General features: G+C 44.4%; 1 protein-coding gene across 1 annotated transcript in view; it reads right to left on the reverse strand.

Annotated features, from left to right (window-relative positions):
• Positions 1 to 23651, reverse strand: part of LOC109397612 (alpha-2 adrenergic receptor) — a 206300-nt gene that overhangs the window by 43706 nt on the left and 138943 nt on the right. Inside the window, exon 2 of the mRNA XM_029874146.2 lies at positions 20794 to 22713. Within this exon, the coding sequence (XP_029730006.2) occupies positions 20794 to 21462 (669 nt within the window). The 5' untranslated portion in view covers positions 21463 to 22713. The remainder of the gene's footprint in view (positions 1 to 20793; positions 22714 to 23651) is intronic.

Raw genomic sequence — 23651 nt, forward strand, 5'->3', positions numbered from 1 at the left:
TTCAGAAAAGCTTCTGAAATCTTGTTTTGCAATTATTTCAGGGATTTATCCAGGAATTCGTTTGGAGATTTCTCCTGGAAACTCTTTGAAGATTCCTCTTCATATTCCTTTGGAGATTCCTTCGAGATTTTTTCCTGGAAATTCTTCTTGAAAATGCTTCGGTGAATTCCTTCGGGGATTCTTGCTAGAATTCTTTCCGGAGTTCTTTCAGGGGTTCCTCCTGGAAACCCTTCGGGAAATTCTGTTCGAATTTCTGCTGGAATTCCTTAACATATTTCTGTTGGATTTTCTTAGGGGACTCTTGCTAGAATCCTTTTGATGATTTCTTCGGAGATTCTTCCTGTAAATATTTCAGTGATTCTTCCTGGAGTTGTTCGAGTATTTCTCGTGTCCATGCTTCAGAGATTTCTCCTGGAATTTCTTTGGGGATTCCTTATGAAAACCCTTTGAGGATTTTTAACTGGATTCCATCTGAAATTCTTTAATGGATTTCGGGTGGATTTCTTTTGAGATTCCTGCCAGAATCTTGAAAATTTGAGAATTTTTTTTTTTAAATTTTATTTACGACATTTTACACCGAGATGCATTCATGTCGAGGGAATCTACACAAAAATTACAATAAATTCCTAACTTTGGTTACTGAATTACGGTCTAGCGCAGCTATGAATTTTTTGTGCCGTTTTGATTGCTTCCGAAACTTAACAAGCCATCCATCGACGTCATCCTTTGCGGGATCCGGACCTCAATTGTCGGTGTCTGTGTCTTCATTCTCAGCTATTCCAAATCCATTTTCATCATCATCGAACGAACGAGCCGCGGTGATCGGGTCCTTTGTTATCATTGTGACTTCTGCTTTTTTACAAGGCGGTGCGTTGCTGTCCGTTGGGCTCGTTTGACGAATGTCTCGTTTTGACTGCTGCCGGTGATGTTCAGCTATTGCGTTCGCTTCAACGTTATTATCTCCACTGCGAAGTCCATCGGTACGGGGTTGTCAGCCACACTGTGTTCGTTTTTTGGTTGGATGTCGTATGCGATTAGTGCCGTTACATGGCGCGCTTTATTTTTTGGTTGCTGCTTCCGAGCACTTAAGCTTAGGATGTGATTTTTGTCCGCATCGCATACAAGTGGGTACCTGCGATCGATACGATACAGCGGTGAGCTGATCTTGTATTCGGATGAACGATGGAATACTACTACTACGTACTACTCGTACGCCGTTCGGAATTCCTCGAAAAAACTTTTTCCACAACTCGCGGGCCACTGATATTACCTTTCCATACTGTTTCATGTGCTCGGCGACGACTGAATTGGGTACATTTGGCGGGAGATCGTATATACGGACGTTGATGGTTGTATCCTCCACGTACACCGGGATGTTGAAGTTGTTCTTCCCTGCTTGCATGGAGTGTTTTAGGTGGTGTGCAGAAGCCAACCGTTCTGCAGCTTCTAAGGTGCGCATCTCAATGAGGGCACAATTCCGAATGGTATGTAGTTGGAGATTTTTGACGGATGCCATCTCAATCTCAAGTGATTTACTCAGAAACTTCTCGATGTCTCCTGCACTTGGCCGCACTGGGAGTACATTGAAATCGACGACCAATGTATTTTTGCGTATAGAAGCCATTGTCAGTAAAATGAACAATGGTAATTCTATTGCAAAAGTCGAAACCGATACGAGGGTTTGCTCTGTCGCAAAAAGTCGACCGATCCGATCGCGAGTTGGCTGACGATTTGAGGATTCTGACTGTAATTCCTATGGGGACTCCTGCTGAAAATCTTTCAGGGTTTTCTGCTGGAATACTTTCGGGGATTCCTTCCGGAAATGCTTCGGAGATTCCTAAGCCCTCATAGGGCGTTCTTATTATCAAATTTGATAGCATTTGAAAATTCTAAGAAAACATACCAAAAACTGTATTAAAATCGATACTTTATTGCCTCCAATGGCAATGGAGTAAAGAGACATGCGACATACGGGTAATGTCACAATATTTCGAATAACTCGCATTTACGCAGTGACGAACCCGAACAGGAATTATCATAAAATGACCGGCCATCAGGTGTGGCACGGCAATGAAAACAATAGATGCGTAGGTGTTAAGTGTTAAGTATTGTGTTTTTTTATCTGTATTAACGAGATTTTTAGCCCTACTAGTTCATCTCGGGACCCACGCTTTACTTCTCTTCCGAAGGAAGAACTCACATTTTGCGAGTTTGTCGGGAGTGGGATTCGATCCCAGGTCCTCGGCGTGATAGTCAGGTGTTCCAACCATCACGCCAGATCGACTCCAGTTTTGTGTTGTTTCTTGCTGAAAATGTATCGCGATCATCGCACAGGAATACTCGTTTATGTGCGCTAGATTATTTGGATATTGAGCGACACCTGATCACTTGTACTAATATTCCTTTCCTCTTTCAACCTGACTGCAAGACGTGGCCGGCGCCGTTATTGTACCGTTAAAGAGAGCCTCTGACGATTGCACAGTGAGAATTTTGACCACTCCCAGTCAATAATTCAGTTGATTCATTGCGCAACTGTCATTAGATCGGGTCAATCACGGAGTAGCAACCATAAATATGTGCAGTCAGTCTAAGCTACCAAGTCTAGTCCAATTAAGCTCCCACATCCACATCTAAAGAAAACTATGTAACCCAAAGTCCAAAACCCAAAGTCATACATCGGCACCAACATTTCAAAAGGGCGTAACTGCATTTGGAAGTAATACCTTCTTTCAAAGCTGTAGGTCGTACTGCCTCCCTTACACTCAAACCACCGTGGTTGTCGGAAAGAGGAGAGTTTTTCCCATCTGGTACTTGTTGTGAAAAACATGGAAATCATAACACATGATCCACAGCTTTAAAAGAAGGTGATGATTCCAAAAGCAGTTACGCCCTTTTGAAATGTTGGTGTCGACATATTCTAAATCCACTGCGCAACCCTCGTAGGCCGATTACCAAGATTGTGAGCCGTCGCCGGGACTGGAAAAAGTCTGGATTTACACCCAGAGATACACTTCAAATACACGCAACGTCCTTAATCACCACCTTAGAATTCCCAACCGTTCAGAACGCCAAAAATCTCATTGAAACTCCTTAAAACCCCTTTGAAACCGTCTGAATTCTTCTGACATACTCACTCTATATCCCACTGAAGCACTTGTAATAAAGGATAGAAAAGTCACAACAAACCCCCTGAAATGCTTCTGTAACACCTTGGATACCTCCTGACATGCTCTTGAAAACTCATGAAACCCCCTTAAAACGCCCTAGAGTCTCCCAGCAACGCTTTTGAAATCACGTAAAATCCCCTGAAATGCCATATTCCCTGGAACCCTCAAAATCTGAGCTAAGAGATGGTCCGTCTCAGTCGCTCTCTCGGGAAAGAGTCAAACATTAAAAGTGCCGTAGTTGAGAATCAATCCCATGATCATCCAGTTAGGTAGCGGATATGTCCAAATACGCTACGAGCCCCCACATGCTTGTAGTATGCCTGGTGTAATATAATCTTGAAAACATAAACATTGAGGGTCAGCTTTTGATATCCAGCTGTAAGGCCACCAGGGACATATTATGTACCGCAGGTATCTGTTGAGTGTTCTGAACTGATACACACCAGGTTTTACTGTTGCACAGCGTCACGGGTTTCACGTATGAGAATGATGAGTATGAGAGTAGATGACCGTACAATTCGTGGTTGCTAGTCCGTGATTGACCAGAACAATCGAAATTGCGCAAGGAACCAAGAAACGTAGCCAGGGTGTATCTTACCCCAGAATTCCAGACTTTTTAAAGTCGATAACGGTGCCAGCCACGTACTTACGGTCATCGAGAAAGGGAAGGAATGTTAGTACGATGTGCGTTGCTACTAGAGACCAAGGTCACCTCTACTTCTTCGCGACTGTCACGGGAAGGAATATTTGTTCGTGGGAAAGGTGTCACATGTCAACACCGAAAATGAAAAACCAAATTCAAATGATTGTGTGCAATAGCTTGAGCTTGAGCTTGATTGTCCGCCCGTAGATGCTGCTCCAGTATCGTTAGACCAGCTACACTCACACAAGGAACCAATGAGATATCTGCCGGGGATTAGCAGGTATCGTCAGTGTGTGAGCGTTGGTGTTCTTCTATTTTTAGGTGACAATGGCGCCTGCCACAACAGGTTGCAGATCAATGTGGGGAAGGGGAAGGAAGTAATTGCATCAGACATCAGACCAAATATACTTCTGCGTCTGCACGAATTCATGCGGATGTTGGAGTGTTGGTAAGGAATGATTGGCAATGGGTTCACACATTGGTGCGAGGATGCCAGGCGTAAGGTGATAGATTAGTGTATTCATTACTCTGAAGATATTGCGACACAGTTCGCTTTGATTGCATAACTCGTAGGCGTTATATGATAGATTGGCACTGTGCTAGAAAAGCTGGAAGGAAGGGAAACAACTTTTCAACCCGTTTCTGTTCTAGCGAAGACTATGAACTTATGAATATACATGAATTGTATATGTAGACATTGTAGAGAAAAGAAAGAGATAAAGAGATAGAAAGATACAAAGTAGAAGGAAAAGGACAGGCCAGGGATTGAACTCAGCCACTTCTGCATATGAATCAGAAGCGATAGCCACTAGACCACCAAGTCCGTCTCCATTCGAATGATTATGAGCAACAATTAAAAAAATATATATGTATAATAACAAAAATTGCCTCAGGAACTAGGGCAGACACTTGACGTGACAAAACATTCAATATTTGTTGGCTAAATACACGAAAAGTGGGGTAAAATTTTATTAATTTCACAATATCACACAAAGTTTTCATTTTAATTAGTGTTTTGAAATACGTTTCAGAGTAGCCATCCATATTTTCGTCCTTTTAGCCATAATTCTTTTCCTTTTTAGACAATGTCATCAACTAATCCTGGGCTTAATATAGATTATCGGAAGATTTCAAATTAATTTCCCCACCACTCCCCATGAGCCCTTCGCTCATTTATCTTCGATTGCAAAATATTCCTGCAGGTTGACAGCAGAGCAGACTAAAAGTCTACACTGGGAGTCATCAAGCGCACACACGCACACGTACGCACATCCCTTCATGAATCCTAAATCCTTGAAACCGTAGCCGATGACCTCGACTAGGGATAGGAGATTTAGTTATTTATCGATTTCGGTTTGAGGATTTATGAGCCGGTACTTAATACGGAACGAGCACGCCGCCGTATCCCTCCTTCTGGTGAGCCATTCTGTGTCTTAGTGTTTCAACTGCCTTTGATATGGTTTTCTGTTGACTCCTGGGTTGGGAAAGCGTTTCCTTCTGATGGCTGCGAGGTCTACGCAACCATGAGAAAGGCATGTAGCTCTCCCGGTATCGCTGAAACGAAAGGGTCTTTTGTGTTTTTGCTGATACACCGGAGAGAGAAATCGAGACAAACAAAAAATGTGTACTTTTCGGATTCTTTCATATCATTTTTTCCACTGGTGAAAGTCCAGCCTCAGTTGCGAGATCCAGAACTTTTTTGCGGACATCAAAATAATGGCAGGACCCAACCGGAGAAGAAATATCGATTGAAGTTTGGAAAGTGTCTGTGTCAAGGACGGGAGCTGCAGGGAGGCGGGAGAAAAAACCTTTTCTATGATACCCAGTCGGCAGCAACTGTTGGTTGGCTTTTGATTGGCTTTGAGGCTAGCCATGAAGAAGAAACCGGCGGCAGTAGGTAACATGATTTATACGATAGGAAAGCTTTGACCTGGGAAGAATCAAGACGACGTACATATTTGATAAAATTATTAGGGGGATTCACTTAACAGCGTAAACTGATTAAACTGATTAAACGTCGCGATCACCAAGGCAATTTTTGAGACTTTCAATCGCAAAATCATGAAACATTTCAAATAAGCAGAAAATCATGGCTTACGCAGCAATTTAATCTGTTTAGTGAGTACCCCTATTGATTCTCTTGAGCTAAGGGTAGAGCTGATACGAGAGTATCAAAGTTCAGATTTTGTAATAATTTTTATCTACATGTGTACATACAGTAGTGGATTGGTAAGTTCGGAAAATTTTTATAATTTGAGACAAGGTAGGTCAAAATAAGATCCACATTTGTCCATTCATGATTTGTTTGTTTGTTCATTAACGTCACTTTATTTATACAACTGTGTATTCGTGTCAAATTTAAGGTACACCGAGGCAAGTTGAAACAGCGGGTTTTTACAGGGGATTCACTAGAAATTCCTATATTTAGAAAGTCTTCCAAAGATTCTCCCAAAAATCCTTCAGGGATTCCTCCAAAAGTTCTCTACATATTATTTCAGGACCTCCTCCAGAAACTCCACCAAGAAGTCCTCCAAGTTATCCAGGTCTCAACAGGCGTTTTTTTCAGAGACTCTCAAAAAAAACATAAGCTCTTGTCCCAAGAATTCCGCCTGTAAATTCCGCAGAAATTCCCCTATGGGTTCAACCAGAAGTTCCTTCAGGGTGTCACTCAACAACATAAAAAAGGTAGAATATGATGCAAAAACTTGTTTCTGGATATTCTAGGTCGTCCAAAATGTTCTTGAGATTAGATTCTAAGGTCTACGGATGTAGCGGTAGCTTCTTACATTATACCAAACTACGATATGTAATCTATCATGTCCAGTAAGTCTTCTGAAAGTTCAATGGACAGTATCATGTCAGTCGGGACATCTTAGGTCAAATAAACTGTTCTTGAGTTTAGATCCTATAGTCTACGGATGTAGTGGGAGCTTCTTCCGTAATATAAACTACGATTTGTAATCTATCATGTCCAGTAAGTCTTCTGAAAGTTCAATAAATAGTATCAAGTCAGTCGACCCTTGGTCATTCAAACTGTTCTTGAGTTTAGATCCAAAAGTCTACGGGTGTAGCAGTACCTTCTTTCATTATACAAAACTACAATTTGTATTCTATCATGTCCAATAAGTATTCTGAAAGCTCAAGTCTACAGGTGTAACAGTAACTTCTTTCATTATACAAAGCTACGATTTGTATTCCACAATGTCCATTAGGTCTTCTGAACATTCAATAGACAGTATCTGGTCAGTCGGGATATCCTAGGTCATCCAAACTGCTCTTGAGTATGGCCCCTAAGTAGCGGAAGCTTCTTTCATGATATAAAACTACAATTTGTATTCTACCATGTTAAGTAGGTCTTCTAAAAGTTCAATGGACAGTTTCAGGTCAGTCGGGATATCCTAGGTCATACAAACTGTTCTTGAGTCTAGATCTTAAAGTCTACGGATGTAACAGTATCTTCTTTCATGACACAAAGCTACGATTTGTATTCTATCATGTCCAGTAAGTCTTCTGAAAGTTAAATAGACAGTATCAGGTCAGTAGGTCATCCAAACTGTTCTTGAGTTTAGATCCTAAAATTTACGGATGTAGCGGGAGCTTCTTTCATAATATAAAACTACGATTTGTAATATATCATGTCCAGTAATTCCTCTGGAAGCTCAATGGACAGTTTCTACAGTCAACGGTTCTTGCGCTAGCTTCTTTCATTATACAAAGCTACGATTTGTGATCCATCATGTCCAGTAAATCTTCTGAAAATCCAATAGACAGTATCAGGACAGTTGGGACATCCTAGGTCATCCAAACTGTCCTTGAGTCTAGATCCTAAGTCTTCGGATGTATCGCTGGCTTCTTTTTTTATAAAATGTTACGATTTGTATTCCATCATGTCCAGTAAGTCTTCTGAAAGTTCAGTGGACAGTATCAGGTCATCCAAACTGTTCTTGAGTTTAGATCCTAAAGTCTACAGATGAAGTGGAAGCTTTTTCCATAATATAAACAAGGATTTGTAATCTATCATGTCCAGTAAGTCTTCTGAAAGTTCAATAGATAGTATCAAGTCAGTCGATCCTTGGTCATCCAAACTGTTCTTGAGTTTAGACCCTAAAGTCTACGGATATAGCGGGAGCTTCTTTCATAATACAAAACTACGATTTGTAATCTATCATGCCCAATAGACGCTCAATAGATAAGTCAGTCGGGATATCCTAGGTCATCCAAACTGTTCTTGAGTTTACATCCTAAAGTCTATGGGTGTAACAGTAACTTCTTTCATTATACAAAGCTACGATTTGTATTCCATCATGTCCAGTAAGTCTTCTGAAAGTTCAATAGACAGCATCAAGTCAGTCGGGATATCCTAGGTCATCTAAATTGTTCTTGAGTCTAGATCCTAAAGTCTACGGATGTAACAGTATCTTCTTTCATGACACAAAGCTACGATTTGTATTCTATCATGTCCAGTAAGTCTTCTGAAAGTTCAATAGACAGTATCAGGTCAGTAGGTCATCCAAACTGTTCTTGAGTTTAGATCCTAAAATCTACGGATGTAGCGGGAGCTTCTTTCATAATATAAAACTACGATTTGTAATCTATCATGTCCAGTAATTCCTCTGGAAGCTCAATGGACAGTTTCAGGTCAGTCGGGATATCCTAGGTCATCCAAACTGTTCTTGAGTAATTGTTTTTATCAACTAAGCTCTATATCAATAGGGATGGCCCATAATATCCCAAAAATACAACGTTTATTGTTCTTCGAACTACTCCGGTAAATAAAGTGGATTATGTAACACTACTTTACGAAGTGACAAAAGCTATTATCACAAGTGAAGACGTGACGCTGTAGTCTCCGGAGAAGTTCGGTTGATCCGAAATAACTCAAAACTATCTTGGAGTGACTCATGAAATGCCAGGGGAATTATGGATTACAGTTGGATGTGTAATGGTAAAGTTCATTGTGCGACTGTCAAGAGCTAAACTTCAGGATAGTTTGGACGACCCTCAATGTCCTAAAGATTCAATATTATATAGTAGAATTCAGGTTGGTCGAGTCACCGCGATTGATAATGCAACGTTACTCGGTTATGAATGCTGTTACGAGTGTAATCCTGAAGTTCTGAACTCCATGGTAATTCGGCTGACCTGAAATATTCCTTTAGTGTCTCTTAATGACATTTGAGATTTCAAAAGCTTCACGAATCCCAGCAGATTATGCAAAGCTTTTATTCATGGCGAAAACACATGAAGTTATTCTTGTAGATTTGAAGGACTTCACTATAGAACAGTTTGGACGACCCTAAATGTCCCAAAGGTTTATGATAAACAAGTAAACTTCAGATTGCTCCAGTAACCACGGTTGATTGTGCCAAGTTACTCAGTATAACAGATAAGGCTTTTGTTACGAGTGTAGATCTGAAGTTTTTACCTCCAAGGTAGTTTGGCTGACCTGGAGTATCCCTATAGTGTATCTAAATTAAAATTGAGATTTCAAAAGCTTCACGTACCCCAGCAGATTCTGCAATGCTATTTTTTGTTGTTTTCTTGAAATTCAGTTTCATTTCCCATTCCAGGGACTTTAAGAAATTTAATGTGAGTTTTGATGAGATTCAATTAAATTTTAGGAAGGTTTCAAAGTGGATACGTTAGGATTTTGAAAAGGTTTTGGGAGGAAAGGTCTGTCGTGGAATCCTGACACCTATGCAAACCCTTAAAGTCACTTTGGAAACCCCTTGAGATCCATTGAATATGCTCTGAATTGTCTGATACCTGTGAAACCCATGATCATCGTGAAATAAAACTAAAACTCCACGGAAACACTTTCAAAACAGCTGTGTACTATTTATCTACAAGATTTCTGCATTCCAATTATTTCACTAAGTGATGCTATTCTAGATAATATCTTATGGGGATCGCCCCACCTAGACAATCTATCCCTCCGGGGTCCTCAGGGGGTTCATTCGGGAAGTCCTCCAAAACTTTCCCCAAGAGCTTCTCCAGAGACTTCTCAAGATACTCCCCCTGGAATTTCCCACAAAATCACATTCTAGAGATTGCCAAAGAATTTTTTTCAAGGATTCCCCAGAAGCTTTTGGGATTTTAGCATCTAAATAACTTCTATACAACCAAAACTTGCGCTGCCGTAACTCATATATTACATGTGTGTTACTCTGGCTTCTCCAGGGTTTCTACAGAACTCTCTTAGGTACTCTTCCAGAGATTCCCTGCACTGCCAGAAATTATTCCAGGGATTCCTCCAGAGATTTCTTCGGGAACTCTTCCAATAATTCCCCAAAGAACTCCTGCAGGAACATCTCCAGGAACTCTTCCTAGGGTTCCCACAAAATTAATTTCCGATTCTGTCCAGAAACGGCTGAATGCATCCCTCTAGGAAATCCACTAAGATATTTCTCATGGAACTTCTCCAGGGATTACCCCAGAAACTCCTCAAGAAGAACCTCAAAGAACTCCACCAAGAGGGATTCTCATAGAAACTCCCCCATGGACTACATTTATATCTACTCGCTTTTTCAGAAAATCTGTGTCACATTTTTCACCCAAACTGACACCCCGTATTCGGGAAAGTTTACGGTTACACGGTACAATACCTTGGAAATTCCATGAACCTTGCTTTTCTTGGGTAACACCATCTGCGTGAACCAAAGATTCATGGAAAATTTTGAACCCCGACACACATTCCCCGACCGACCGGTCGGTAGGGTGTCATCGAGCCTGCTACCGAAATGGTTGACACCCTTCATCGGCACAACAACGGAAGCTTCTTCGGGTGGCATCCAAAGTGGGCGAACAAGAATCCGTAACAGATGCCACCAGATGCTCTGTCATCCTCGTCGTCGTCGTCCTAATCCGCAACCAAAAGCTATTGAAGCCATACGACATGTACGGCCAGATCCCACCCGCCGTCTAGCCTACAGATTTTCCAACGTGGCAAAGACGGTGGCGGTGATGGCGACGGCCAACTGAGCCCCAAATGTTGTCACAAGCTGAGTGAACAGGCTGGGCCAGGCCGGGCGTAGGTGGGCAATTCATGGTCGTCGTTCGTTGCTGGTTCGCTTTGTTTCAAAGTATGGGCGGCTAAAAATAGGAAACCCTTTTGGACCGTATGTGCGTCGTCGTACGATTCAAATTCACTGCAGCCGCTGGTGGGTGGTGGATTGATGTACGTACCTAAGTACCGGGAGGAGTCGGGGTCAGGAGCCGGGGGAAACTTGCAAAGTATCGCATCACGAGAAAAGTGGATCATTTTGTTGCCTCCATGCGTTTGGTGTACTGTTTCGCTCGCTCGGTGGACGAAGGAAATGGTATTGGGATGCGGGCGGCGCGGCACTGACACAGACATGCTAATGCTACTACTTTCATTTCAATTTCTGGGGCTATATCTTCTGCTTTATTTACTCTGCGAATGAAGATACATACCTGACGAGATCGGGGAATTGACTGGAAGACAGCGCAGCGGGGTGCAATATTAAAGTGCCGTAAAATTGGAGCACAATTCAATTCATGTCAAATGATTCGTATTCGTACACGGTGAATTTAATTTCTTTGGGCTTTCTTGGTACTGCATTCAAATTGGAGATGAATAAACACTTCAAAAGACAGAGGATTCACTCAGGGCGTATGATAACTGAGAGGGTGTCTACTAAATAGAAACAGTTGAAAAATCTGAAATAATATCACCATGAAAACTAATTAATTTTCGTCGAACGTATTTTGTGGCTGAAATCACTCATTAGTTCTGAAGGACTTCCAGTTCAAAATGAAAATCGTCGCGACGTTCCTGTACATCTTTTTGAAAAACCAACTTATGTAGAATACCCTGAAAAAATCACACAAGGGCTTTCGCGGGGAACATTTGGAGGACTTCCTTGAGAAATTCCTGATGTCACTGACAAATATTTCGAAGTAATCCCTGGAAAAGTTTCTGAGGGAATAAGTGAAGAAGTTCTTGGTGAAATATCTGCAGAAGTTCTTGGAAGTATCCCTGTCGGAGATCCTGAAGTAATCCCTAGAGAACTACAAGGAGGAAACCTTAAAAGACTTCCAGGAGGAATCCTGAAGGATTTCCAGGAGGAATCCTGAAGGATTTCCAGGAGGAATCCTGAAGGATTTCCAGGAGGAATCCTGAAGGATTTCCAGGAGGAATCCTGAAGGATTTCCAGGAGGAATCCTGAAGGATTTCCAGGAGGCATCCTGAAGGATTTCCAGGAGGAATCCTGAAGGATTTCCATGAGGAATCCTGAAGGATTTCCAGGAGGAATCCTGAAGGATTTCCAGGAGGAATCCTGAAGGATTTCCAGGAGGAATCCTGAAGGATTTCCAGGAGGAATCCTGAAGGATTTCCAGGAGGAATCCTGAAGGATTTCCAGGAGGAATCCTGAAGGATTTCCAGGAGGAATCCTGAAGGATTTCCAGGAGGAATCTTGAAGGATTTCCAGGAGGAATCCTGAAGGATTTCCAGGAGGAATCCTGAAGGATTTCCAGGAGGAATCCTGAAGGATTTCCAGGAGGAATCCTGAAGGATTTCCAGGAGGAATCCTGAAGGATTTCCAGGAGGAATCCTGAAGGATTTCCAGGAGGAATCCTGAAGGATTTCCAGGAGGAATCCTGAAGGATTTCCAGGAGGAATCCTGAAGGATTTCCAGGAGGAATCCTGAAGGATTTCCAGGAGGAATCCTGAAGGATTTCCAGGAGGAATCCTGAAGGATTTCCAGGAGGAATCCTGAAGGATTTCCAGGAGGAATCCTGAAGGATTTCCAGGAGGAATCCTGAAGGATTTCCAGGAGGAATCCTGAAGGATTTCCAGGAGGAATCCTGAAGGATTTCCAGGAGGAATCCTGAAGGATTTCCAGGAGGAATCCTGAAGGATTTCCAGGAGGAATCCTGAAGGATTTCCAGGAGGAATCCTGAAGGATTTCCAGGAGGAATCCTGAAGGATTTCCAGGAGGAATCCTGAAGGATTTCCAGGAGGAATCCTGAAGGATTTCCAGGAGGAATCCTGAAGGATTTCCAGGAGGAATCCTGAAGGATTTCCAGGAGGAATCCTGAAGGATTTCCAGGAGGAATCCTGAAGGATTTCCAGGAGGAATCCTGAAGGATTTCCAGGAGGAATCCTGAAGGATTTCCAGGAGGAATCCTGAAGGATTTCCAGGAGGAATCCTGAAGGATTTCCAGGAGGAATCCTGAAGGATTTCCAGGAGGAATCCTGAAGGATTTCCAGGAGGAATCCTGAAGGATTTCCAGGAGGAATCCTGAAGGATTTCCAGGAGGAATCCTGAAGGATTTCCAGGAGGAATCCTGAAGGATTTCCAGGAGGAATCCTGAAGGATTTCCAGGAGGAATCCTGAAGGATTTCCAGGAGGAATCCTGAAGGATTTCCAGGAGGAATCCTGAAGGATTTCCAGGAGGAATCCTGAAGGATTTCCAGGAGGAATCCTGAAGGATTTCCAGAAGGAATCCTGAAGGATTTCCAGAAGGAATCCTGAAGGATTTCCAGGAGGAATCCTGAAGGATTTCCAGGAGGAATACTGAAGGATTTCCAGGAGGAATCCTGAAGGATTTCCAGGAGGAATCCTGAAGAATTTCCAGGAGGAATCCTGAAGGATTTCCAGGAGGAATCCTGTAGGATTTCCAGGAGGAATCCTGAAGAATTTCCAGGAGGAATCCTGAAGGATTTCCAGGAGGAATCCTGTAGGATTTCCAGGAGGAATCCTGAAGAATTTCCAGGAGGAATCCTGAAGAATTTCCAGGAGGAATCCTGAAGGATTTCCAGGAGGAATCCTGAAGGATTTCCAGGAGGAATCCTGAAGGATTTCCAGGAGGAATCCTGAAGGATTTCCAGGAGGAATCCTGAAGGATTTCCAGGAGAAATCCTGAAGGATTTCCAGGAGGAATCCTGAGGGATTTTCAGAAGGAATCCTGAAGGATTTCCAGAAGGAATCCTGAAGGATTTCCAGAAGGAATCCTGAAGGATTTCCAGGAGGAATCCTGAAGGATTTCCAGGAGGAATCCTGAAGGATTTCCAGGAGGAATCCTGAAGGATTTCCAGGAGGAATCCTGAAGGATTTCCAGGAGGAATCCTGAAGGATTTCCAGGAGGAATCCTGAAGGATTTCCAGGAGGAATCCTGAAGGATTTCCAGGAGGAATCCTGAAGGATTTCCAGGAGGAATCCTGAAGGATTTCCAGGAGGAATCCTGAAGGATTTCCAGGAGGAATCCTGAAGGATTTCCAGGAGGAATCCTGAAGGATTTCCAGGAGGAATCCTGAAGGATTTCCAGGAGGAATCCTGAAGGATTTCCAGGAGGAATCCTGAAGGATTTCCAGAAGGAATCCTGAAGGATTTCCAGGAGGAATCCTGAAGGATTTCCAGGAGGAATCCTGAAGGATTTCCAGGAGGAATCCTGAAGGATTTCCAGGAGGAATCCTGAAGGATTTCCAGGAGGAATCCTGAAGGATTTCCAGGAGGAATCCTGAAGGATTTCCAGGAGGAATCCTGAAGGATTTCCAGGAGGAATCCTGAAGGATTTCCAGGAGGAATCCTGAAGGATTTCCAGGAGGAATCCTGAAGGATTTCCAGGAGGAATCCTGAAGGATTTCCAGGAGGAATCCTGAAGGATTTCCAGGAGGAATCCTTGAAGGATTTCCAGGAGGAATCCTTGAAGGATTTCCAGGAGGAATCCTTGAAGGATTTCCAGGAGGAATCCTTGAAGGATTTCCAGGAGGAATCCTTGAAGGATTTCCAGGAGGAATCCTTGAAGGATTTCCAGGAGGAATCCTTGAAGGATTTCCAGGAGGAATCCTTGAAGGATTTCCAGGAGGAATCCTTGAAGGATTTCCAGGAGGAATCCTTGAAGGATTTCCAGGAGGAATCCTTGAAGGATTTCCAGGAGGAATCCTTGAAGGATTTCCAGGAGGAATCCTTGAAGGATTTCCAGGAGGAATCCTTGAAGGATTTCCAGGAGGAATCCTTGAAGGATTTCCAGGAGGAATCCTTGAAGGATTTCCAGGAGGAATCCTTGAAGGATTTCCAGGAGGAATCCTTGAAGGATTTCCAGGAGGAATCCTTGAAGGATTTCCAGGAGGAATCCTTGAAGGATTTCCAGGAGGAATCCTTGAAGGATTTCCAGGAGGAATCCTTGAAGGATTTCCAGGAGGAATCCTTGAAGGATTTCCAGGAGGAATCCTTGAAGGATTTCCAGGAGGAATCCTTGAAGGATTTCCAGGAGGAATCCTTGAAGGATTTCCAGGAGGAATCCTTGAAGGATTTCCAGGAGGAATCCTTGAAGGATTTCCAGGAGGAATCCTTGAAGGATTTCCAGGAGGAATCCTTGAAGGATTTCCAGGAGGAATCCTTGAAGGATTTCCAGGAGGAATCCTTGAAGGATTTCCAGGAGGAATCCTTGAAGGATTTCCAGGAGGAATCCTTGAAGGATTTCCAGGAGGAATCCTTGAAGGATTTCCAGGAGGAATCCTTGAAGGATTTCCAGGAGGAATCCTTGAAGGATTTCCAGGAGGAATCCTTGAAGGATTTCCAGGAGGAATCCTTGAAGGATTTCCAGGAGGAATCCTTGAAGGATTTCCAGGAGGAATCCTTGAAGGATTTCCAGGAGGAATCCTTGAAGGATTTCCAGGAGGAATCCTTGAAGGATTTCCAGGAGGAATCCTTGAAGGATTTCCAGGAGGAATCCTTGAAGGATTTCCAGGAGGAATCCTTGAAGGATTTCCAGGAGGAATCCTTGAAGGATTTCCAGGAGGAATCCTTGAAGGATTTCCAGGAGGAATCCTTGAAGGATTTCCAGGAGGAATCCTTGAAGGATTTCCAGGAGGAATCCTTGAAGGATTTCCAGGAGGAATCCTTGAAGGATTTCCAGGAGGAATCCTTGAAGGATTTCCAGGAGGAATCCTTGAAGGATTTCCAGGAGGAATCCTTGAAGGATTTCCAGGAGGAATCCTTGAAGGATTTCCAGGAGGAATCCTTGAAGGATTTCCAGGAGGAATCCTTGAAGGATTTCCAGGAGGAATCCTTGAAGGATTTCCAGGAGGAATCCTTGAAGGATTTCCAGGAGGAATCCTGAAGGATTTCCAGGAGGAATCCTGAAGGATTTCCAGGAGGAATCCTGAAGGATTTCCAGGAGGAATCCTGAAGGATTTCCAGGAGGAATCCTGAAGGATTTCCAGGAGGAATCCTGAAGGATTTCCAGGAGGAATCCTGAAGGATTTCCAGGAGGAATCCTGAAGGATTTCCAGGAGGAATCCTGAAGGATTTCCAGGAGGAATCCTGAAGGATTTCCAGGAGGAATCCTGAAGGATTTCCAGGAGGAATCCTGAAGGATTTCCAGGAGGAATCCTGAAGGATTTCCAGGAGGAATCCTGAAGGATTTCCAGGAGGAATCCTGAAGGATTTCCAGGAGGAATCCTGAAGGATTTCCAGGAGGAATCCTGAAGGATTTCCAGGAGGAATCCTGAAGGATTTCCAGGAGGAATCCTGAAGGATTTCCAGGAGGAATCCTGAAGGATTTCCAGGAGGAATCCTGAAGGATTTCCAGGAGGAATCCTGAAGGATTTCCAGGAGGAATCCTGAAGGATTTCCAGGAGGAATCCTGAAGGATTTCCAGGAGGAATCCTGAAGGATTTTCAGGAGGAATCCTGAAGGATTTCCAGGAGGAATCCTGAAGGATTTTCAGGAGGAATCCTGAAGGATTTCCAGGAGGAATCCTGAAGGATTTCCAGGAGGAATCCTGAAGGATTTCCAGGAGGAATCCTGAAGGTTTTCCAGGAGGAATCCTGAAGGATTTCCAGGAGGAATCCTGAAGGTTTTCCAGGAGGAATCCTGAAGGATTTCCAGGAGGAATCCTGAAGGATTTTCAGGAGGAATCCTGAAGGATTTCCAGGAGGAATCCTGAAGGATTTTCAGGAGGAATCCTGAAGGATTTTCAGGAGGAATCCTGAAGGATTTCCAGGAGGAATCCTGAAGGATTTTCAGGAGGAATCCTGAAGGATTTCCAGGAGGAATCTCTGGAGGATTCCTAGCAGAGATCCCATGAAAATTCCTCAGAGGAATCTCTGGAGGATTCCCAGGAGGAATCTCTGGAGGATTCCCTAGAGGATTCCCAGGAGGAATCCCTGGAGGATTCCTAGGAGGAATTCCTGGAGGATTCCCAGAAGGATTCCTCTTAAGAATCGTCCAAGGATTCCTCCAAGGAATCCTCCTGGAAATCCTCCTGAGATTCCTTCACAATTTTTTTTCCGGTAATCTTCTAGGGATTCCTCCTGGGAGTCCTCCAGGGATTCCTCCTGGGAATCTCTGGAGGATTCCTGGGATGAATCCTTGGAAGATTCCCAGGAGGAATCCTTGGAGGATTTCCAAGAGGAACCCTTAGAGGATGTTCAGGAGGAATCCTTGGAGGATTCCCAGGAGGAATCTCTGGAAGATTCCCGGGACCAATCCCTAGAGGATTCCCAGGAGGAATCCCTGGAGGCTTCCCAGAAGCGATGCCTGGAGGATTCCCAGAAGGAATCTCTGGAGGATTTCCAAGAGGTGTCCCTGGAGGATTCCTAGGAGAATTCCCAGGAGGAATCCTTAGGGATTCCCAGGAGGAATCCTAGGAAGATTCCCAGGAGGAATTCTGAAGAATTTCCAGGAGGAATCCTTGGAAGATTTTCAGGAGGAATTCTTGAAAGATTCCCAGGAGAAATCCCTGGAGGATTCCCAGAACGAATCCCAGAAGGATCCCCAAGAGAAATCCCTGAAGAATTCCCATGAGGATTCCTAGGAAGAATCCCTGGAGGCTTCCCAGAAGTGATGCCGGAGGATTCCTAGGAGGAATCTCTGGAGGATTTTCAAGCGGAATCTCTGGAGGATTTTGAAGAGGAGTCCCTGGAGGAATCCTAGGAGAATTCCCAGGAGGAATCCTTGGATGATTTCCAGGAGGAATCCTTGGAAGATCCCCAGGAGGACTTCTCGAAAGATTCCCAGGAGGATTCCCAGGACGAATCCCAGGAGGATTCCCAGGACGAATCCCAGGAGGATTCCCAAGAGAAATCCCTGAAGAATACCCATGAGGAATCCTAGGAGAAATTCCTGGAGGATTCCTAGGAGGAATCCCTGGAGGATTCCTAGGAGGAATCCCTGGAATATTCCTAGGAGGCATCCCTGGAAGATTTCTATGAGGAATCCCTGGAATATGCCTACGAGGAATCCCTGGATGATTCCTAGGAGGAATCCCTGGAGGATTCCAAGGAGGAGTCCCTGGAGGATTCCTAGAAGGAATCCCTGGAGGATTCCTAGGAGGAATCACTGGACCCAAGTAACACACATGTTATATAAGAGTTACGGCAGCGCAAGTTTTGGTTATATAGAAGTTAAATTGATGTAATTTTAACATTGTGTTAGAATTACGTAAAATTAACTTCTATACAACCAAAACTTGCGCTGCCGAAACTCTTATATGACATGTGTGTTGCTCGGGGAGGATTCCTAGGAGGAATTGCTGGAGGATTCCTAGGAGGAATCGCTGGAGGATTCCTAGAAGGAATCCCTTTAGAATTCCTTGAAAGAATCCCTGGAGGATTCCTAAAGCGAATCCCAGGAGGATTCCTAGCACGAATCCATGGAGGATTCCTAGATGGAACCCCTGGAAGATTCCTAAGAGGAATCCCTGGAGGAATCCCTTGAGGATACCTAAGAGAAATCCCTAGAGGATTTCTAAGCAGTCTTCTGTATTATCACCATCTTAACACAAAAAAGCCGCAACATCTACATTACCCTTCTTCCTCCTTCAATGCTACAGCCGACCGTCTCTATGTTGCTAACGAACACATTTGAGACGAACGCATTGATACGGTGGCTGCCGCCGCCACGCTCTTTCTCTGCAAATCTCCTGAGCAGCCGAACGCTTCTTAACAGTCGTTCCGACGCAGAGCTATGTCACTCACTGCTGGGTGACTCTCATCTGAAAGGGCCAGGATGAAGATCAATTTGTTAAGTAGTATTGCATGGCGCAGCAAACACAAACATAGCTCGCCATATGAATAGAATGCAAGGCGTAGAACAAAAACTCGCTTCGGTATTTCATCGTGTGGTTCGAAAACAAGAGACGATCGCTTCTGCTGGATGTGGTTGACTCTGCAATGAACGAGGGTTGGCTTGAGTAGCTTTTGCGTGAATCGATCATGTTTTGATGGACTGCGTTTGTCGTATGAAGTGATGGTCAAAGCGAGTGTCGTTCGACATTAACAATCCTGAAACTGCACAACCCCGTTTCTAAGAGGAATCCCTGGAGGATTCCTAAGAGGAATGCTTAGAGGATTCTTAAGAGGAATCCTTAGAGAATTCATAGAAGGAATCCCTAAAGTATTCACAGGAGGAATCCCTGGAGGAATCCTAGGAAGAATCCCTGGAGGATTCCCAGAAGGAATCCGTGGAGGATTCCTAGGAGGAATCCCTGGAGGATTCCTAGGATGAATCCCAGGAGGATTTCCAAGAGTAGTCCCTGGAGGATTTCTAGATGGATTCCGTAGGGGATTCCTAGGAGGAGTCTCTGGTGGATTCCTAAGAGGAATCCCAGGAGGATTTCTAAGAGGAATCCCTGGAGGATACCTACGAGGAAACCCTGGAGGATTCCTAGGAGGAATCCCTGGAGGATTCCTAGGAGGAATCCCTGGAGGATTCCTAGGAGGAATCCCTGGAGGAATCCCTGGAGGATTCCTAGGAGGAATCCCTGGAGGATTCCTTGGAGGAATCCCTGGAGGACTCCTTGGATGAATCCCTGGAGGATTCCCAGCAGGAGAATTTCTACAAATAGTGCCTGATGGATACCCCGGCAAATTCTCAGCAGGAAATAATAGCTCAACCAATATTGGCTAAACTCTCATTACTGGCACTTTCACGAGAAATTCCTGGAATAATTCTTAGAGGAATGCTCAAAGATGTACGGAAGAGAGAAGTTTAGGTGGAACGTGTGGGGTATGAACAAAGCTGAGTAGCATTCCCCATGCGTGTATTTCCCCTAGCAAGCATCAGTGACAGCCAGCACCATGACGGGTCGTCGTCAGTGTGATGCTGCCTCATTGACGAGTGGAATGTTGGCGGAGCAAGTCGCCATCACCGCGAGGTTCCGTGTTATGCCAAGTGATTCTACTGCTGTTTGCTAAGATGGCTGGGAACGGATTGTTCCAGTGAGTTGCCCGGCATTCACAGAACGCAAAGTAAAGGGTTCGTGTGGATTTCAAGAGTTTTGGGGGAGTTTCAGGAGGCATTCAGGAGGACTTCAGAAGTGTTTCACAGAGGTTTCGGGAGATTCCAGGGGAAAGTTCAGAGAAGTTTCATAAGATTTCATGAGTTTTCAGGGGCTTTCAGGACAGTTTAGAGAATTTTTGGTGGATTCCCAGGGATTTCGAAAGCATTCAAGAACTCTTAAATATCATTTTAGGAGATTTCAAGTAGTCTCTAGAGAACTTATGGGTTTCTACGGAGTACATGCGGTTTCAGAAGGGTTTCAGATAGGTCCAGGGAAATTTCAGGAGACGTTGCCAGGAAATGATTCAGAGAGTTTGAGAAGATTTCAGTATGATTCCTAGAGCCGGCTTACTGAAGTTAAATCCCAAAACCTCCCTGAAACCCAGATAAAACAATACCAAAATCCCTGGAAGCTCCTCTGAAGACCCCTGAAGACCATCTGAACTCTGCATAAAAATGAAACGCTCACTTGGGACCGTTTAATCCTTTTGTATTACTCGCATCTCCTCTCTCCTTTAGTCCCCTTTACGCACCGTTTCCCATCATTTCTAAGACTCTCCTGACACCTCTTTTGGTATCAATGCCCTCTACCCCTCCCGCTCGCAAAAGCCATGAGCATCAGTAGCCGTCATAATGATATTTGCTTTTGTGAATTGTGCCATACAAGGTACAACACTAGTATAAAAAGGTTGCATAAACTGAATTACATAAATATAAAAAAACGACTCACCTGACATTGCGGCAGCTCGACGTGCTCCTCCGGACGTGGCGCCTTCCAGCCCAGCAGCGGCGGTATGCACACCAGCGCCGACATGATCCAAACCGCTGCGATCATAAACGCCGCCCGGCCCGGTGTCCTCGATTTGAGATACTCGATCGCCTTCGTGATGCTCCAGTACCGATCCAGCGAGATCAGGCACAGGTTCATGATCGACGAGGTGCACAACAGTACGTCCATCGCCGAATGGATATCGCACCACCAATTCCCAAAGATCCAGTAGCCCATCAGCTCGTTGGCCAGCGAGAAGGGCATGATCACCAAGCCCAGGAAGAAGTCCGCCACCGCCAGCGACGCTATGAACCAGTTCTGGATGTTCTTGAGTGCCTTCTCGGTGGCAATGGCTATGATCACCAGCATGTTACCGACTACGATGACTATCATTAGTATTGTCACGATAATTGAAGCGATGATGATGTGCGGCAGTGTGTATCCGCTTGGGTAGCCGTGGAAGAGTGTTCGGTTGTCGCCGGTGGCTATCACACCACCGAGCGTATCGTTCAGGGCGTTCGTTGCGGACCCGCCGTGCAGGCCAAGGCCCGCTAGGGACGAGTTCCCGCCGACTATGGCGAGGAAGTCCTCTTGGGAGATGTTCCCGGTCGCTACCATGGGGTAATCCATTGCGGCGAGTGGTATTTAATGTTGCGCTTAGCTGTAACTCGGAGATTGTAGTTCAGCTGTTTAGTGTTGTAGAAGAATCGACTGATCAAATGGCGGTGGCGTAATTGGCTGGTCCCACATGATGGTTTGTTTCTTCGGTTTGTATTTCTTCTTGTATTGTAGCTTATGAGAATATTGCACTTGAATCGAACTGATTATGTGATACAACTATATCTTATGTCCATTCAATTAGAATTCCTATGCTTGAAACAATGACTATGTGTGCGATAGAAAGAAACGTTAAGTTTAGACACAATATGACGCTAAAATACTTCTTCTTATAAGGTAGACTTACGCACACAGTATTTCTGGTCAAATTCCGATTTGCTAGTATACTATTTCTATTATACACAAAGCGTAGATTCAGGTTCTACAAATTAATCAACTGATCGCTGCTGGTGTGCTCACGTATATCATTACTTCGATAGATAGTTATAGGTGATTACTTGATTTGATTACTCTCCATTACGCTTATTGGCTGTTGCAATCAGGTGCCCATCAGCAACATGATTTTTTTTCCTTAAAATACCCGTTTTATTCCGAAATTCCGATTTTCCGCATGAAATTTTTGCTCCTGTCGGCTCCCAGGGGAATCGGCTTGTGAAAAATTTGCGTGGTCAAACAGCAAAAAACACACACACGCGCGCGCCGGACTTCTTCCGCGCCCCGAAATTTACACCACTAACGAACGAAACACGAACACGTACGAAGACTTCAAAAAACTGAAAAACTTTACACCAACGTAGAGACACGTTATTTCGATTAACACGCAGAGCGCTGTCCGCGACTACATGGGGAAACTAGTTGCTCGGGATATTGCCACTTGACAGTGGCCCATGGTGGCCACTGCTTTTCTTCCGTCTTCGACGTTTCTTCCGGCGCACGGCCGACCTAGCGTTGAGCGTGGTGGTCCGGATGATTGTGACCGTCGACGCCGACGACGGTGGGCCTAGGAGATTCGGTGGACAGTGGCGGAGGCGACGGTTGATGATCCCGGGGGAAATCTTTGGCCGCTGCACGATCGCAACCACAGACAGGTGCAGCTGCAGGAGCAGCAGTTTGCCGTGGCTGTCGCAGAGCTATTAGAAGACGCGCGGCGACGACGACGGTGGATGATGGCGGCGGTGGTTTGCGGTGGCCACCTGTTGTGGGAAGTGGTCGTTTTGTTGCTGCCGGCGCCGGTGCCAAAGCGTGCCGCCGAACGAAAGCAATCTGGAATGGAAATAGAAACAGAATGGGAAGGGCAATTAGATTCGATGCGACACGGTAAATGGCCAACCGCACACACGGTTGGATGCTAATCTGTTTTGTGAGCTGTAAATTGCTGTTCTGTGAAATAATTCCACATGGGATTGTGTGCTAGCCTAGCAGCGGTGTTGATGATTTGCAATCGTTGTGAAAATACTTTGCTGTCACGGTAGCGTTTTGGATCTGATTTATTGTTAGTAATTTTCCTGTAAGGGACTGACCCTATGCAAACCTACCTAGCCACCAGAATTATGAAATGTAAAGATACCGAAATATTTGTGAATGACAAATTGTCATTCATTTATTCATTCGTTTATTTAGTATAACATCGTTATCACAACAAGACTGAATAAACAACTCTTCGCCACAACATTAGGTTTGTCGCTGCATTCCGCCATCCTCGGCGGCCTCCCACATTTGCCAGACCGTTCTGTACCTGGTCCGCCAACCTTGCACGCTGTTCTCTAGGTCTTTTTGTACCACCCGGATCACTTGTGAACACCAGCTTTACAAAGTTAGTGTCCGGCATGCTCACGTGTCCTGCCCATCGTATCCATCCTCCTTCAGCCACCTTCCAAATGCTGTAGAGTGCAGCTGTAGAGTGCAGCGAGCTCGTACAGCAGTTTTTGCAGACACACGCAGTATCTCTGCACACCACCAAAGATGATCCTAAGCACCCAACGCTCGAACCCTTCGAGTGCTTGTATATTCTCCTCGAGGATAGTGCAGGTCTCGTGCTCATAAAATAAACAACCACTACTGTTCTTATCAGCGTTTTGTACATTTGGTCCGAGGGTAATTTTTTTTTTTTTTTTTTTGACCGCAGGTTCTTGTGTAAACCCATAATAAACCCGACTTCTACTGACGATGAGCATTTGCATTTCACGGCTACCATTGTCTGC

Source organism: Aedes albopictus, chromosome 1 (assembly GCF_035046485.1).
Source record: "Aedes albopictus strain Foshan chromosome 1, AalbF5, whole genome shotgun sequence".
Taxonomy (NCBI): domain Eukaryota; kingdom Metazoa; phylum Arthropoda; class Insecta; order Diptera; family Culicidae; genus Aedes; species Aedes albopictus.